The sequence below is a fragment of the Jatropha curcas genome, chromosome 5, assembly GCF_041381405.1.
Source record: "Jatropha curcas cultivar XTBG-Jc1 chromosome 5, XTBG_Jcur_1.0, whole genome shotgun sequence".
Lineage (NCBI taxonomy): Eukaryota > Viridiplantae > Streptophyta > Magnoliopsida > Malpighiales > Euphorbiaceae > Jatropha > Jatropha curcas.
The window spans coordinates 30,102,916-30,119,930 of record NC_143155.1 but is presented as its reverse complement, the minus strand read 5'-3'; the positions used below and the strand labels follow the sequence as shown (position 1 = coordinate 30,119,930).

Sequence of the window (17,015 nt, the reverse complement as noted above, 5' to 3'; positions counted from 1 at the left end):
GAATATAAAGTTGACCAATCTATTGCCCCAAAAAAGGATGAGAAAGCAACTCTTTCAACTGGAATTCCTTATCGTACACATATAGAGGTACATAGTACATTTTCCGGATCTTGCTAATGACCTGCCATAGGCCATGGCTCAGGTATGCATTACAAAACCATCAAATGAAATATCAAAATACAGGAACAAAGAATGAATGCATAGTTTCCAGTTTCCAGTTTCCCAATTGACTAATGAAGATGTCAATTCTCACAGAATATGCGGTACAGATTGATACTCTGTAAGCCCAAATAGTTCGATGAAGAATTTCCCGATTGATGAGACCCATCTATAAGATAAAGGTTCTGTTATTGTCAGCTGGTATGATGCTTGGTCCTCCAAATAAGGCACTATGTAATTTTTCATATCACTTCGAGAGATTTGAAGGTGATTCCCAGAGACATTAATGAATTTAACTTTTCCAGCTTCATCCAGTGTTTTCAAACCAATCCAGTCTTCAGTGTAGAGCTTAGTCTGCAAGAAATACAAGATGCAGGAAAGAATTAAAAGCTGTCAAATAAAATAAAGTGGAAAACTAGCTATAACTGCTTTCAATAAAGTGGATATCCCCTTGGAAATGAGTCAAATCCATGAAGCACCAAGAGAAATTTGCTTCCAGGTTTGGTATTTCTCATGAAAAACTAGCCCGAAAATTGAGCAGTGACAAAGGAAACCTTATCTTCAGACTACCTTACACATGAAAGGAGGAAGATAAATATTTGTCCTCCACAGTAATTCATCTCCTTAGGGATGCACTAATGATCAAATAACTCTCGTGGGTACTCAAAGAATATCACATTGGTTTTGGTCAGAACCAACTGTTTTTCTAGGTCAATGATACTATAAATTGTGTCCATATACTATTTCAAGAACTGAAAAGGGAAAAAAGAGAGAGAGAAAAATACATGCCTATGTGTAAGCCTCCAGCACTTAATTCGTATCCTTTTGTCAATTCCAAATTCATAAATTTCCTTCTATTAATTATTTGCGCCAGGAAAGTAAGTATGAGATGATCACATTTCTGACATTCTGAAGTGTCTAAAGAATGTTTCACCAGGATATTGATTTAATAAATATTTAGCAGAGAGTTTAATTTCACCAGCCTACCATGCCAGATTACAAGGAACAAAACATAATTACCTCTTGTGGAGGCAGGACAGAAGTAAAGCATCCATCTGGATAATACCCAAACCATGAGGTTTCCTTTGGTACCAAAACTGTATCATGCTCAAACTGATAAGCATCACCAAGCTTTTTGTCAGAATAATTGAAGATTGGATAATTTGCGTAATGTGTTAAAAATTGCTAGAGGAACAAAATAGAAATCAACTGACCATGATTAAAACCAAATTCTCTAAGCTAGCAAATCGTTCCTTGTAAGTAGAGTTTTTGATGATCTCATTGTTAAGTTCGGGGAGAAACTTGCACCCTTTTACATAATGTTCAATGTCCTAGAGAAAGAAATACTTCTTATTTTTCAAATATGGTTGAACATAAATTCAAGTGAAATTAGTTGATACAAATGAAGAGAAATGCAAAAGAATTTTGGCATCTTGATCCAGAAAATGGATTAAATAAATGAAATAATAGTGGGATCGGTTGAAGTCAAGCAATTAAGAAGAGAACCACCAGTAGTTCAGCACAAGTAAGCTATAGACTCACGGTTGGGATTTTGATATATCCACTAGGAGCCAAGTGTTCCTGCAATTTCACCACTGATAAGTGACTCAACATGCAATGGATGAAAGATGAGATAATAATTAAGGCTTAAAGGAACAATTAAAAATCATCTGTCCTGGGTAAGAATGAAGGCAAATCACAAATAACCTCAAAGAAAATGATTTACCATGCCAGTAGTTACTGAAATCATCTAAATCATGTTCTACGCCTTCTACTTCCCATTAATAAATCAAGACGTGTAAATAGTTTATAATTATACCTGGACATAGATGCTGTAGATCTCTAACCGGAGTAAAGCATCCACAAGAATGCAAATGAGGCCAGACTGAAAAAAAAAGGACAAGAAGTCTGACAACAGAAATACTTCCAAAATCTGCTTTGGTCTTGTTTATCTACTAGAGTTCATTTAAAATAAAACAAAATTAGTTGAAGCAATTAGAAAAAATATAATAGCACTTACTCCACAGAGTGGAACTGAAGCAATACCAGCATGGGGACCTCCCAGTGAAATAAAGTTCTTAACCTGTTACACATGCACAAGAAGGATCATGAAAAGGAACTAACTACAATGAAGGGAATAAAGGCGGCATCACAAACAACAAGAAGGTATGAGAGTACATAAGACAGAATGGTAAGTTATATATGGGGTTGGTGCAGAGAATCTAATTTGATGAGCCAAAAACCTGGCATGAGGATGGTTTTTGGAGTTCCAGTTTCCAAATTGATACTGATGTTTAAATTTCCAAATTCACATGCACGAGAAAACCGTTTGCTTGAGGCTTTTAGAGTTGATTTTCAAAATTTTCAATCTTTCGTTGAAAATTGAATTGAGTTGTTAAAAAAAGACATCTTGGCAAAGTGGAGGCAGCAGATGATGATAATCAAATGAAGCTTGCACTCTCTAGGACATTATTCTTGAACCTCACCATTATAGAAATGAATATTAATCATTACCTACATCTGCAGCCAAAAACCGTAGATGGATATAACCATCTACCAACACCATGATTGTATATCTGTATTTTCAATGGCTATTTGTGGTCCTCTTCTAAGTTCTAATTAATATTTTATCCATTTAACAGCCACAAGGCAAAGGGGTGGGTAATGCACTGACTTAGGTACTTCAACAGTAAACTTATTGATCCATCAGAATAATCTTGTAGGAGTCAGAGTTGAGTCTGATAGTTTTTTTATTTCTTAGATCTGATAAAAGGTTAATTGACAATTTTCTTACATTACATTAACCAAAACTGCAAATTATTGCAGCAAGCATTCTGGTTTGGAAATGGATTACATAAATTAACTTAGTTTAGTAGCTTTCTTAGGAGCTTATGAAGTTCTTGTTTCCTTTTTATAATAACTAATAAGATAAAAACACCTTTATGAATACTTGAAAGAGGAGATAAAACATGAATACAGTTTTTACACAGTACTTACAGCTGGTCCTCCTTCACACAATTCAATAATTCCTCGACCAATCAAGTTACCCTGTAAATAGAATTATTATTATGAGTGCTTGATTTTTATGCAAACTGTAAAACAGATCCAAGATTTGAACGGTAGAGGCTAGAAAAATGAAATGACTGTGAAAAACCATACAAACACAAGCAGGAGCAAAATAATTCCAAAATTAACCTGGAGGATATTATCTCCTACCCTGTATATCCCATGACACATGCAACTCTCTTTGAATCAAGAACACACATAAAAAATTATGTACAAGGGATCATGGATCTCAATCAAATGTAAGTGTACTAAAAAATGCAGTCAATTTCAAATTGGTGAATTAATTATGCAATAAACAGATTAACATCTATACCCAAATCATATATATATATATAAAGAAGAAAGAAAATTCTAGATCATCCTCCAAGTATGCTCTAACTGCAGATGACATACCTATCCAGATGGCAAATGATCACAAAAAGATTATGGCAGATGAAGCATATCAATTTATTAATTTTTCAATCACCTGAGAAAGCCCAACTATGTTGTAACCATCAGCAAGTTCACTCATATTCTTCACCTGCAAATGTAAACAAGAATCTTGCTTGGAAACATATTAAAATTTCAAGTGGCAAAACAGCAACATTTGAACAAGTTTCCCAATAGCTTTTAGCACCTTTTCACAAGCAACTGTTGTCTGCAATCACAATGTTAACAGAAAACCATTAAATTGTGAGATACAGACCTAACAATGACATGCACTTGAAATATTCTTAAAGTGTCACCTGTTCAATAAGGGGCATAATCCAAGAATCCCAGGATCCATCTCCAATTTCACTGCAGAAGAAATAGGAATAAATAACTATGTTCAGGATGTAGGCAAGAAGTGCACTTTGAAATTTTCCCTGGATCCAAGCTTGATCAGCAAAATATTATTCCAGGTGTACAGATAGAGGCATACACACATAATGAGCACAAACAGAAGACTGCCATTATCATTATAGGATGCATTAAAAAAATATATTTGAATTCATAGTTGATGTTCCTGACATAGCATATAATTGTAAAAAGATTAACTGAAAGATTGGTAAGTAGATACAAACTAAACTAAATTTCTCATCCTAAATGGCTTCAAAGTGCTGAAAAGCACGTTTGTGTTTGGCAATGTAGTTTAGCTCGCTGATTATAATGTCGATATAATGTTTTTTTCTAAAGACGGGTGACAAAAAGTAATTCTGCCTCTAGATTGAAAATCCTAAACCCTAAACCATAAAAAGTAGAATAGTGGCTGAAATTCAAATTCCAAGATGAGTGAAAGTACAAGCTAGAATGCTTGTGGACGTATTTCCAAAACAAACAAAAGCCACCTTAGACCTACATCACTCTGCCTAATTATAGAGATCCACGAACTGAGTCCTCAAGGCCCAGAAACAGGTTATAAGTGTAATGGGTGGCTAGTTTATGCATCTTAGACTTCGGGTAAGGCAACAAATAGATACATTACACTCATAGTTGTGAATTGTGGTTAACACTGAAATACACAAACTATAGCATACAGGCAATATCCTGGAGCACCAGACCAGTCGCTTAAAAGCTCAGTAAATTGTGTGATCCCGTGATTACTGCATTTATCTCCAATGCCTGACACCAAATGCATACAAAAAGTTAGTGTAGTATGATAAAGTTTGATTCACATACCACTGTCTTCAGTTCCACTTATGGAATTGCCATCATTTATGCTATTGTTCATAGAGTAGCCAAAGAACTGGTTGAAGGCAATTGTGATTGGAGATTTTGAGAAGTAAGCCAACATATACTAAAAAAAAAAAAAAAAATTCTGCAGGGTATGTTCCTTACCATCTCTGTTGAAGAGTTCTGTTTAGCGTTGCTTATATCTTATATAAAGTTAAACCAAATTTATGGGCAACCGAACAAACCTAACTTTTATTGCGTCTTCTGATCATAACAGATAGAAAGAAAGGCCAAATATTTACAGGGGACTAAGTCAATCATAAGTGGAAGCTTCAAGATTTGATACAGTGTAGATTTCCTGTTTCGCGATAACCAACGTGGAAAAAACCTACGATCCCCATCTCATTTTCTATCTTTTGCCATAGAATACTATGTGAAGTGTCCAATTAAGGAAACGGCAAAATGATATATCTGAAATATATATCCCACTCAAAAGAGAAATCCTAGAAACTATTCTGTGTGGAACTGAAAACAAATAAAAGCGAAAATTTTTAATGACGATCACGTGATTTGCAGACTTTTTTGTATCATCCACTACCGAGCTAGCAATCCACTAACTCAAACACAAGCTAAAAGAAAAAAAATGAAGAAACGCATAACTTGGGTACCAGACAGAATCAGAAAAAGGGCATAGACAATTACCGTGCAAGACTATGAAGGGAACAGAGAGTGTGACTTGGATGAGATTGAAAGTGAAGAACAGTACTATTGCGATCGTAAAGGAGGTTAAAAGAGAACCCATTGGTATTTCTTGTTTAAGGCTTCTAGAATATTAAGATTTTGCAGGAGATAACAGAAACCGCAGCTCAGGGCAATGATGCTCGTGGGCGCGCGAAAACACGAGAAGAAACTCGTACGTAGAGATAGAGAGACAGTCAACAAGGAAGCCAGATGGATGGGTTTGGTTTGTCTAAATACAGACAATCCTGCAACTACCATTCATATTCGGGTGAGGTCTATTATTATTATTTATTAGGGACCCTTCTATGAATTCTTTCTCTTCTCCTTCTTCTTATTATTATTATAATATGTTCATCATTCAAATTAACTAAAAGTTAGTTATTTTCAGTAGTATTTTCCCTTTTACAAAATTAAAATTAACAAAAAAAAGAAGAAAAATTCTTCTAGTCCTGTAGAAAAAATAAAAATCCATTTGAATTAAAACCAAAATTTCGTTTTATCTTTGTAATATCATTTCCCTGGCATCAAAAGTCAAAACTACCTTCCATTTCTGTGGCACCCTGAACCAATACCAAAATGACAAAGCAGTGGTACTGAGTGCCGTCAATTTATCCTGTGAAAATTCAATTTTATTATATTTTTAGTCCGGAAAATTTTGATATATCGATTTTTATTATAAAATTTCTATTCAAACCTTTTTTTGTTTCTTTACTTATTCCGATCAGAACCATATTTATTCCGTCAACCAAATGCTCAGCCGCGTCAAATGTCAAAGATATTTTGTAATTTTTTCAAATGGCTTCTGTTCTACAAACTACACATATTATTTAATCAAAATCTTCAACTTTGCCCAAAGATGCAGTCGATGACAAATTTCTTATGAAAATGGAAGGACCCAAAAGGCTCCAAAAAACCTGGTCTCAAGGGTACGAGAGTGCTTCTAATCCATGATACGTCAAAGAGGTTGACCAACGTCTGTAGCTTCATTTTGTAATTACTTGCTTTAGCGCAGCTTTTAACAGTTTACAGAACGCTTCACTAGCAACTTATTGAATACCAAGTTTGTGACGAAACCCTTTATCTCTCATATGAATCAACAACTGCCCCAAGACTGATTGAATTGAATCCCACTGTGGGTGTTCTCTACTCCCAGCTATGAACTCTGAAACTCTACTTTCAATCTCTATAGCACTACTACCTGCCTCTTTCTTTGCTCCATTTCTCCTCATCAATTGCTTCATTTCCTCTACGTCTCTCCATCTTTTCTCTACCGCATACAAGTTCCTCAATATGACATAGTTTCCATCATTCCATGGCTCTATATTATGAGCCTCATTTAGCACTTTCTGAGCCCTTTTAACATCCTTACAATAGGCACAAGCAGACAGAAAAGAACTGAGGATGATTCCGTTAGCTTCATAAGGCATACTCTTTATCAATTCGTCTGCTTCCTCCAAGTGCCCTGCTCTTCCTAGTAAATCAATCAGACATCCATAGTGCTCAATTTTTGGGGTCAGCCCAAAATCACACATAGCTTTAAACCACCTCTTTCCTTCTTCTATTAAACCACCATGGTTACAAGCAGACAAAACGCCGATCATGGTTATATCATTTGGTTTAACTCCTGCACTTTGCATCTCCAGAAATGCTTTCAGTGCTTCCTCAGCACACCCATTAACTGCAAATCCATTTATTAAAGCATTCCAAGAAGTTTGTTCCTTCTTAGGCATGCTGTCAAACACGCTTCTTGCTTTCAAAATTTCACCACATTTTGCATACATATCAACCAGTGCTGTACTGACATTACTTTCTCTATCAATTTTCTTCCTGCAAGCAAACTGATGAACCCAACCCCCCAATTCCAAAGCACCCAAATCAGCTATAGCTGGAAGGACACTTACAGTTGTTACTTTATCTGGTTCAAAAGAAGTGCTAGACTGCATTACATTAAACAATCTCAATGCTTCATGAGGTTGTCTATTTTGGGAATAACCGCCAATCATTGCATTCCAAGAAAACAGGTTCTTCTTCGGCATGCTATCAAAAAGAGACCTAGCAGATAAAACATCACCACAATTGCAATAACCATAAATCATACTAGTCCAAGAGATTACATTCCTATCCGGCATCTCATCAAACAAACTTTGAGCAGAGTCCATATCTCCTACTTTAACATAACCATCAAGCATTGCATTGTAAGCTGCAGAATCTTTCACATGCATCTGATCAAATAGTGCCCTTGCACTGACCATATCTCCCGACCTGACATACCCACAAATAAGAGCTGTCCATGATACTAGACTTCTCTCAGTCATCTCATCAAACAGTTTTCTTGCCATGTTTAACTCCCCAAACTTTGCATACATGTCAACAAATGCCGTTGAAACATACAAATCTTCACGAAAACCAATCTTCACAACATGGTTATGCATCTCCAAACCTTCCCAAATAGCCATACTCAAGCCACAAGACTTCGCCAATGCAGTAAATGTGAAATTATCAGGACGGAAACCCGTGTCCCTCCTAAGATCCTTGTAAAGAGTTAAAGAATCAGAAAATTGGCGCATGTCGGCATGAGCTTTGATCATGGAATTGCAAAGGAACGTATCGTCTTTGTGGGGCCTATTATCAAACATCTGGCGAGCATGGCGGACAATAGCGAGTGGTTCAAAAGCGAAAGCTATACGAGCAAGATAAGCAGAGGTGGTGATGAATTTGGTAAGAACGTGGATGTTGGTTTCAACGGCGTTTCGAAGCATGAAAGCATGGATTTGTAGGAGGGTTTCCCCCGTTTTTGTTCGCTGAAGAATAGAAAGGCATTTTCTTTCAATTGGCCTCCAGAGAAGATACGGCTGGCCATCCTCTGTCATTGGCTAGTGACTTAAAATCAATCCCTTCTCGTCTTGATTGCTGCATAATAGTCCAGAGATCATACGATGTTACATTGCTTCTGATTGGCGGTTCTTTTGTTACATAATTACCGAAAAATAAGTTAGCTTAATATACTAGCCAGGAGCCACAACATTTTTTTCCGAATTCTCAAGCTATTACCGCAAACCGCTGGATCCCCGGTGGCCGGTGCCAACGACTGCTAGCATCTATAGACAATGAGGAGACTCGGAATATAGGAGGATACGCCGAGGTTTTGCTACGCCAACGGCTCTTCGTCAACAAATGTCTGTCGGATAAAGATATCGAATTATCTGTTTACACGTGCCGTTGTTTTTTTTTTTTTTTTTTTTTGCGAACGGCTTATTGTTGAACAAAGTGTCTAGTCGTATTGTACAGTGTCGGTTGTGGACGACAAGCCACTTTAAGGATTTGTATTTTGTTGCGTATGGTTGTCAGCCACTCAGGTTTCGGAGGACAAACAGAACGACCGGACGTTCAGTACAGAGACATTGGTCCAAATCAAAAGTGTAATACCATCTCTTTCGCTATTCAGGCCAATGCAAACGACAAGTAGATTTATTCACACGATCCGTCACCCAATTCTAGAACGCCGGTCTAGTTTTCCGTTGTTCAACGATCAAAAACACATACACCGACACAAAAAGGTTGCAAGGTTTTTACAGGGAAAGGGAATGACTTTGAAGTGAAAAACGATATCAATTCTGTTAACGGCCTGTCTGTCTCTATCTGGGGTGTTAAAGTTCCAGCTACAGCTATTGATGCAAGTGTTGTTGACAATTTTTGGAGGTATTTTGTTAAAGTCATTTAGATTTTGTTGTATTTTGTTGAAGTCAAGAGGTAGGTGAACTACCTTGCTTTTAGGTAGATTTGGTGAACAACCTTCCTTGACTTATGGAAGGTTGGTGAACAAACTTTAGACTAGCTCTACTATAAATGTTTACATTATGCTGTAATGGAATTAATAAGAAATTAATTGTTTCTTCACACTCACAAAATCTGCAGCTTTTTCTTTTTCTGCAGAATTTCCTTCTCTTCCTTAATTTTCTGCTCTTCTAAACCAACATGGGGAATCAATATTATTGTAAATAATTTCTAATTGTGAAGCTTTTACATAATACCCATTTATAAGTTGACAATTAACATTGATTAAAGAGTGATTTGAGCAAAAATATTTAGACGGTGTAGTGCTGGTTAATGGCGTCAATGTCCAAGCCTCTTAACTTGGCAAATGACTCCACCTTTCCTTTCAGTGTGTGAAGCTCCCTCATCCTGAAGCACAGTCAAAAATGGAAAAATGTCAGGTTGATAATGGAGACCAAAAGATTTTATTTTTATCTGATGTGATAAGGAAAAAATACAAGGAGGACTGACCTTGCAATCTCTGCACGCTTTTTAGCTTCTTCTGCCATGATACTAATGTCCCCAAAAGTGTTTCTCTCAGAAAACAATTTTCTCTCAGCAGACCGGAGGCCATGAAGCGTTCGCTGTTCTGCTGCCCATGCTGCTTCTCGAGCTTCTTTACCAAAGTTCTTTTTGTTGGTGAAAGCAGTCTGGTAATAAAAATTTTAGATTGTAGTAAGTAGTTGAAATTGATTTTAGTCAGGTTGTTAGAATGGTTAGAATTTTCACTTACCCTTTGCTCTACCACTAGATCCCAGGCTTTTCCACTCAGTGCATAGCGCACAGCAAATTTGATAGGATCAAGGAGGAGGTAGGTCAGCATATTGTACAGCCAAATCACACCTGTCCACCCCCAACCAATACTTCTGATTCCAGCAAATTTCCATGTTGCAATGGCCGAGATCACAGTTGCAATCTGAATTCATTACCATTTAAAAGGTTCAGATTTAGTATGTACAAAATAATTCAATGCTTTGAACGATAAGATTTATAGGATTCATTACCAGTTGAGCAACTATAAAGGCATTAAACAGTAGAAGGCCAGGACGTTCTCTAAATGACCAGCTCCTGGACCGTGTCACGAATATCAAGGCCTGGCTAATGGTACTAACTTGAAGATATACAGCAGATGCTAACTGTTCTTCAAGCTCATTGGCAATTGTTTCGTCTGACATGTTAAAATGATGATGCTGGTTGAAGCTCCTCACCTTGAAATGTTTCTGCAAAGAGAGAAATTATAATCCAATGCATGTTAAGTTAATATCTTACAAAAATTATTTATGGAAGCTGTATGCTGTTTAAACTTTATATTCTCATTCAAATTTCAAACAATTTATGGAATTAAATGAAAATATATTAGTTGGGTGTTAGGAAATAAAAGAAGGGAATTACCGGAAAGAAGTTAGTTTCATATGCTGCCCAGAAGAATATGACCGTCATTAGAGCAAGGTAACCGCCAAGGACAATACCAGTTGCAAAAATTTCACTTAGCTTCCAACTGTCAGGAAGGGGAGAAGGCCTGACCCTGTCTTTGGATATAGTCATGATAGTACCTGCCAAATAGTAGGTCAAAATAATGAGCAAGACAAACAAAAACATAACACAGGTAAAATACTACTTAAATAACAGGAGGTAGAGAAACTTAAAAGCCAACCATCATTAAGAATGGCGATGACAAGAACCATAAAAGGAGGGAAGTCAAATTTCCAGAAGACAGTCAGCAACATAAAACCAAGCTGTTACAAAAACAAAATAAAATGAGGAAATACTGATGGTATTTTGCATTTTATACCGGTTCATAAAAAATTTCATTGAACAAGGGAAACTTACCACAATACGGATAGTGATTGACACTGCATATATCTGGAAAACAAAAATTAACATCAGATTTCTATTAAGATAGCTGAAGCTTTCGGTGATAACTTGATCATACTCTGGATATTTTAGCTAGCATATTATTACCGTGTAATTTTTCATTCTCTGGAAGATTGCACGACTTGTTAACACTGCACTAATGATTACACTCAGCCCTGGTTCTGTTAGAACTATGTCAGAGGCACTTCTGGCAGCATCTGTGGAATCCGCCACAGCAATTCCTATGTCAGCTTTCTTCAGTGCAGGTGCATCATTAACACCATCACCAGTCATTCCACAAATATGCTTTTTAGCTTGCAGTCTCCTTACAATCTCATATTTATGTTCTGCAGATGAGAATATGGGATTAGAATCAGATAGCTAATTGACACTTACATAGTTTTCATTGTGAAACAAAAATAGAACTAGGGATTACCAGGGAAGACTCCAGCAAAGCCATCGGCTTTCTCAATGAGCTCATCAATTGGAAGTGATGCAGTTGTGCTGTTCTTGCCATCACCAAGAAGAGATGAAGATGGGTACATATTTGTGCCCATTCCAAGCCTCCTTCCAGTTTCCTTGGCAATTGCAAGTTGGTCGCCTGCATAGATTTTAATCAGAGTGGATCAGCCACACAGTACGAAATGCACAGGACGTACCATTTCATTCTCTAAAAATTCCTCATGATTTTTGAAGTTTTGGGTCTTGGGAAGCTACATGGGAATTGCTTGTAGACACTGATGGTGACAAGTTAAACCTATGGTCTTCCATAAACTGATAGACAAAACAATTTCTTGATCTTGAATAGTATATAAAACCCACAAAACAAACAGATAGAACCTTATAGAAAATAGAGGTTTGGAGAAAAAAAAATTTCAAATTGAAGGGGACAATAGTGATGGAACATACCTGTAATCATTTTAACACTAACACCAAGATCCAGAGCTCTTCTGATTGTTTCAGCACTATCATTGCGAGGAGGGTCAAATAGAGGAAGAAGCCCAACAAATTCCCAGGGGCCACCTGGACTTTCTTTGGTGCCAGCAGGTACTTCCTGCAGAAGATGAAACTGTATTGTTCGAAAAATGCATAGAGAAAAATATGCATATATTAGACGGTGAAGAGTTCATTAGTCACCTGCTGGGCAACGGCAAGAGATCTAAGTCCACGTTCTGCAAATTTGTCGATTATTGCATGTACCTTGTTCTGTATTTCTGATTTATTATGTGCCAGATTGAGAATCTAAATGGAGTGCAGGCAAAAAGCTAAAATTACCCTCTATTATCAACTGGTTGCTTTTCTAATCTTAATGCTTGATGATAATACCTGCTCGGGAGCACCTTTACTGACTCTATGCATTTTACCAGCAGCATCTATGTATGTAAGTGCAGTCCTTTTGTCAGTTGGATTAAATGGAAGGAAGTGAACTTCTTTAATTCCAGCTCGAGCCTTTAGAAGAAGTACAGAATAAATTATTAAGATAACTTGGAGGTCCGAGGAGAAAATACATTCAGCCAATCAAAAGCTTCAAATATATTGTTGCAGAAACTACAAGCAGTAGATTTCAGGACATATACGTGGTGAAAAGAATCTTTTCAACAATTTTAGCATGAAAAAACTTAACTCTAAAATTCTAGGAAATTGCAGTCTCATGAAAAGAACAAACTAACATATTGATATTGACATTTGAAGACATGCAAAACATTTCTAGTAGTATCCACAGGGACAAGCAATTAATCAGATACCTCCTTAGGGTCTGCCAACATTGAAACAATTGCAGCATCAATAGCATCCTGATTCTCCAACCTTGAGGCTCTTGCAGCCATGAGCACAACCATATCCTTGTCAACTCCTTTGGCGAAAACCTGAAGAAAAGGGGATAATTCCTTAGGTTTTGTCAAACTGAGAAACGAATAGCAATCCATAATATTGTTATTGAAAAAAGAAAACATTTAGATGAAAGAAGCAAACGCAAAAAAAAAAATATTAGTAACTTGTACTTTTGTAGAAGGAAGCTTGTGACTGTGATTCTGAAGGTGTTGGTTCCTTCAGTGAATCTATGTTTATTGTATTGTGATACTATGCTATGCAAACTGAAAATCAGAATATCAAAAGAAGAACCTCAATCATATTTTTGTCCACGGTGAGCTTGTTAAGTGTCAATGTGCCCGTTTTGTCACTGCAAAGCACATCCATTCCAGCCATTTCCTCAATGGCAGTCATTCTCTTTGTAATTGCGCCCTACAGAAGACAGAAGACTGTTTATCTGAATAATTTTCCCTATAGTGCACATTTTATTTATTGACTATTTAATTTCCACATTCCAAGATCATCTTCTTAGTCAAGCCAATCAAGGCTAAAGCCGACAGTCCACAAACCTGCTGAGACAAGCGATGTGAGCCAATGGCCATCGTAACAGAGAGAACAGTTGGCATAGCTATCGGGATCCCACCAATCAATAGGACGAGTAGGTTATCAATACCAACACGGTATCCCCTCTCTTGAATCCCATATATCACAATGATTTCAACAAGCATACCAAGTGCAATTGAGCAAATGCAGAAGTTTCCAATTGATGTTAAAACCTGGAACCATCAAATAAATTTAATTAGTAATGAAGTTACATCACAATAATTTCATTTTCACACAACACTAAGCTTAGTCATGACATTCTTATAAGTAATGCATGACACAAAGATTTTCATCTCTTTCAGCCTTATTATCATAGGTGGAGAAACAAAGAAGACCTTCTGGAAATGCCCAACATGCGAAGTGTTTTCAACCAGATGAGCTGCCTTCCCAAAAAATGTGTGAACACCAGTTGCAATGACCACTGCTTCAATTTCACCCTGCTTACACGTTGAACCCGAGTAAACTCCATCACCAGGATTCTTGGTTACTGGAAGTGATTCTCCAGTAAGTGCAGACTGCAAGTGACAACCATATTGTCAAATCCAGAAAGGTATAACGTTTGCAAATGGTAGACAACCTTTTGCATTTCATTTCAGAGCAATATCCATGTTAAGTTATAAACAAAAAAAATCACAACACAATATTTAACCCGAAACAGATATTGTGAACAAATAAGCTCATGCTATTTGCAGAAAATGATAACCTGATCAATCTTTAAAGGATCTCCTTCAAGAAGACGTGCATCAGCAGGAATGATGTCACCAAGTTTGATACTAATAATGTCCCCAGGCACCAACACTGAAGCATCTTCCTCACTCCACTTTCCATCTCTTAGGACCTGGTAAGAGTAGCTAGAAAGTCAAAACTAAGTAGGAGTTGAGATTTAATGCCTCAGGAAGCCAGATGAAAAGTTCACATATGAAATAGGAGAAGCTTTAACAGACCTTGGCTTTGGGAGCCAACCGAGCCATAAGGGCAGCAGCTGCATTGCCAGCATTGTTTTCCTCAATGAAACTGATGGTGGAATTGATCACAAGTAAGATTACTATACCAACAAAATCATGATAGTCTGGACTCTTGCCCTGCAAAATGAGTTGGTATCAGCAGCATTCCATCACTCATCCAACACTAGCAAAATTGCCCCTTGTAGAAGTTGGCTAGTTCCGAAACTTTATTAAATCATTTCATCTTGAACCATAACTTAACCAGCACAAAATCTAAATCAAAGATCTCATTCAAGCGCAATATCCCATCAACAAAAACACTTAATAAGCTGATCCTGCAAAGAGATAAAAAGAGTTGGGATATAGACTTACCCCTCCATGTGCAAGAGCAATGGCCATGATAGCTGCTGCTTCCATGACCCATGATAGAGGATTCCACATAAAGCCCAAGAACTTTAGAATTTTACTTTCCTGTGGAGGAAAGGGAATTAATGAATCAAGACATGAAATATAAAAGGCATTAAAGAAAATCAAAATGGAGTATAATTGACATTTCCTTCCAAACCTTTTTCTCTTCAAGTTTGTTGTGTCCAAACAAATCCAACCGCTCTTGAACTGCATCAGAGCTCAAACCATTTTTTGTACATTTAAGATGGTCAAAAACTTCTTCAAGGGGTATATTCTCCTGCACGAGCCATTTTGAAATTCAGCAAATAGGCATTAAGCATAAGTCATCCGGAACAGAATGTTCAAAAAACATCTTCTACCTTATTTTTCCTTTTCTTCTTTATTTTTCTAAGAAAGTTTAGTTATTAAAAAAAAATAAGAACATTATTATTCCGTTAATCATTTGTCAATACAGGATAAATATTCAGAAGCAAGGCAAAGGAAAAAGAAAAAAAAAAAGGACAATTTCGCCAGAAAGAAGAATTTAGACAATTTTGACAAACAGAAGAATTTTAATCATGTATGAAAGAATTTAAGAATTTCACAGATAGATGCCTTATATTGAAGAATACAATTTAATATTAACAAAAAACAATCCTTAAGGGAAGATTCTTCAGATGGTAAACAAACAAACCATGCTGTTATGCACATACCAGATCAACTGCTTCCTTGATGACAGCATCAAGAGCAACTGACTCATCAACCATCGTAGATATCTTTCAGCTTTGACTGTCCACTCTGCAAGATGCTGGTATTCGCAAGAAATTCTGCATTACCAAGCACTTCATGTCAAGCCACCAAATTCACTAAAAATTACATCCACTGATTTTATTCTTGCTGATTATTATTAATTTATAAATTTTAATCCATAAATGTGTATGAATTTTTTTTTGACCTCCCCTTTCATTCAGTGACCAAAAACAGAAAAAGCCGCAGTTGAAACTAGAACAGGTGTAAAGATAATAGAATAGTGATGGTATTAAACACAACGCCCCAAAGAAAGGGGGAAAAGAATTTGCAAACAAGAAAGTTTTCAGTTTCAACTCATTCAATAGCTATTAAAATAAAGCAAATTCAATCACATTGAAGGACATTAATTACAGCCTTGATTTAATAAATAACGACATATATTTGACGGAAGACTAACAATCAAAATTCTTCAACATAAAGAAGATCTTAGCAATTAGCCCCTGCCGGCACACTGTTTGACAAAATTCTTGAAAAAAATTCTCGAGGTTCAAGAAGAGATAAGCTTTGATCCTAGATCGACACCAGAGAAAGTACATACACACACACATATATATTTATATATATATATATATAAACAAACAAGGAGTGACCCATCAAAATCAATTTGAAGAGGGCAAAGTAGCAGATAAGCAGCCAAATAATAAAGTGCTGATAGGAGAAAAACCTAGACAGATCCTAGCCAACAAGCAACAGAGAAGAGACAAATGGGCACAGATGTGGGCGAAGAAATGTAGGGGCATGTTCGATGAATATAAAAGCTCCATTTTGCAATAAGACGGCCATGTTCGCTTGTGAAGGTCCGCCGGCCATCATCAGCTAATAAGTAATAACCGTTACAAAGAAAAGTTCAAAATTTTAAATGCCAGTGAGCTTTTGCCGCCATATCATAGAAATGCTTGTTTCTTTAAGTTCACGTCACGTCGTCTACTTCCGTACTATGCTTTCCAAAAATCACAAACCTTTAAGAATATATATATATATATATATATATATATAAAATACATAATTTTGACCTGAACTTGCGCTGATTATCTGATTATCCTTATGTTCCCTAAGTTTGCGATTTACCCTCCTTAATAATTATATCATCAGCCAAAATTAAATAACCTTCTGGGGTTCAATTATAGATTATTAACAGATGATGGTGAAGATTGATAATTCATGGAAGACCAGACTCGAACGAAATCGGACGATGTT

At 36.6% G+C, this 17,015-nt stretch overlaps 3 protein-coding genes across 3 annotated transcripts; all 3 read right to left on the bottom strand.

Annotated features, from left to right (window-relative positions):
- Positions 1-35: 35 nt before the first annotated feature.
- On the bottom strand, positions 36-5,895 carry LOC105643191 (alpha/beta-Hydrolases superfamily protein). Its single transcript, XM_012228268.4, has 12 exons — positions 5,560-5,895; positions 4,722-4,806; positions 3,951-4,002; positions 3,842-3,862; positions 3,692-3,745; positions 3,157-3,207; positions 2,180-2,242; positions 1,979-2,044; positions 1,702-1,740; positions 1,374-1,490; positions 1,180-1,272; positions 36-513 (listed from the first exon to the last, which is right to left on the bottom strand). The coding sequence occupies exons 1-12, from the start codon at positions 5,657-5,659 to the stop codon at positions 250-252; spliced, it is 1,005 nt and encodes a 334-aa protein (XP_012083658.1). The 5' UTR covers positions 5,660-5,895; the 3' UTR covers positions 36-249.
- A 470-nt stretch (positions 5,896-6,365) lies between these two features.
- AHG11 (Pentatricopeptide repeat (PPR-like) superfamily protein) lies at positions 6,366-8,759 on the bottom strand. Its single transcript, XM_012228267.4, has one exon. It carries the CDS (start codon positions 8,466-8,468, stop codon positions 6,645-6,647), a length of 1,824 nt encoding a protein of 607 aa, XP_012083657.1. The 5' UTR covers positions 8,469-8,759; the 3' UTR covers positions 6,366-6,644.
- Positions 8,760-9,574: 815 nt separating this feature from the next.
- On the bottom strand, positions 9,575-16,677 carry LOC105643188 (plasma membrane ATPase 1). The gene is made up of 22 exons (XM_037641631.2): positions 16,483-16,677; positions 15,722-15,835; positions 15,187-15,306; positions 14,994-15,092; positions 14,622-14,759; positions 14,381-14,515; positions 14,013-14,192; positions 13,644-13,850; positions 13,387-13,506; positions 13,011-13,130; positions 12,592-12,714; positions 12,403-12,507; positions 12,175-12,319; positions 11,702-11,866; positions 11,374-11,612; positions 11,242-11,274; positions 11,066-11,147; positions 10,804-10,964; positions 10,416-10,631; positions 10,145-10,327; positions 9,883-10,061; positions 9,575-9,780 (listed from the first exon to the last, which is right to left on the bottom strand). The coding sequence occupies exons 2-22, from the start codon at positions 15,773-15,775 to the stop codon at positions 9,684-9,686; spliced, it is 2,901 nt and encodes a 966-aa protein (XP_037497559.1). The 5' UTR covers positions 15,776-15,835; positions 16,483-16,677; the 3' UTR covers positions 9,575-9,683.
- Positions 16,678-17,015: the final 338 nt, after the last annotated feature.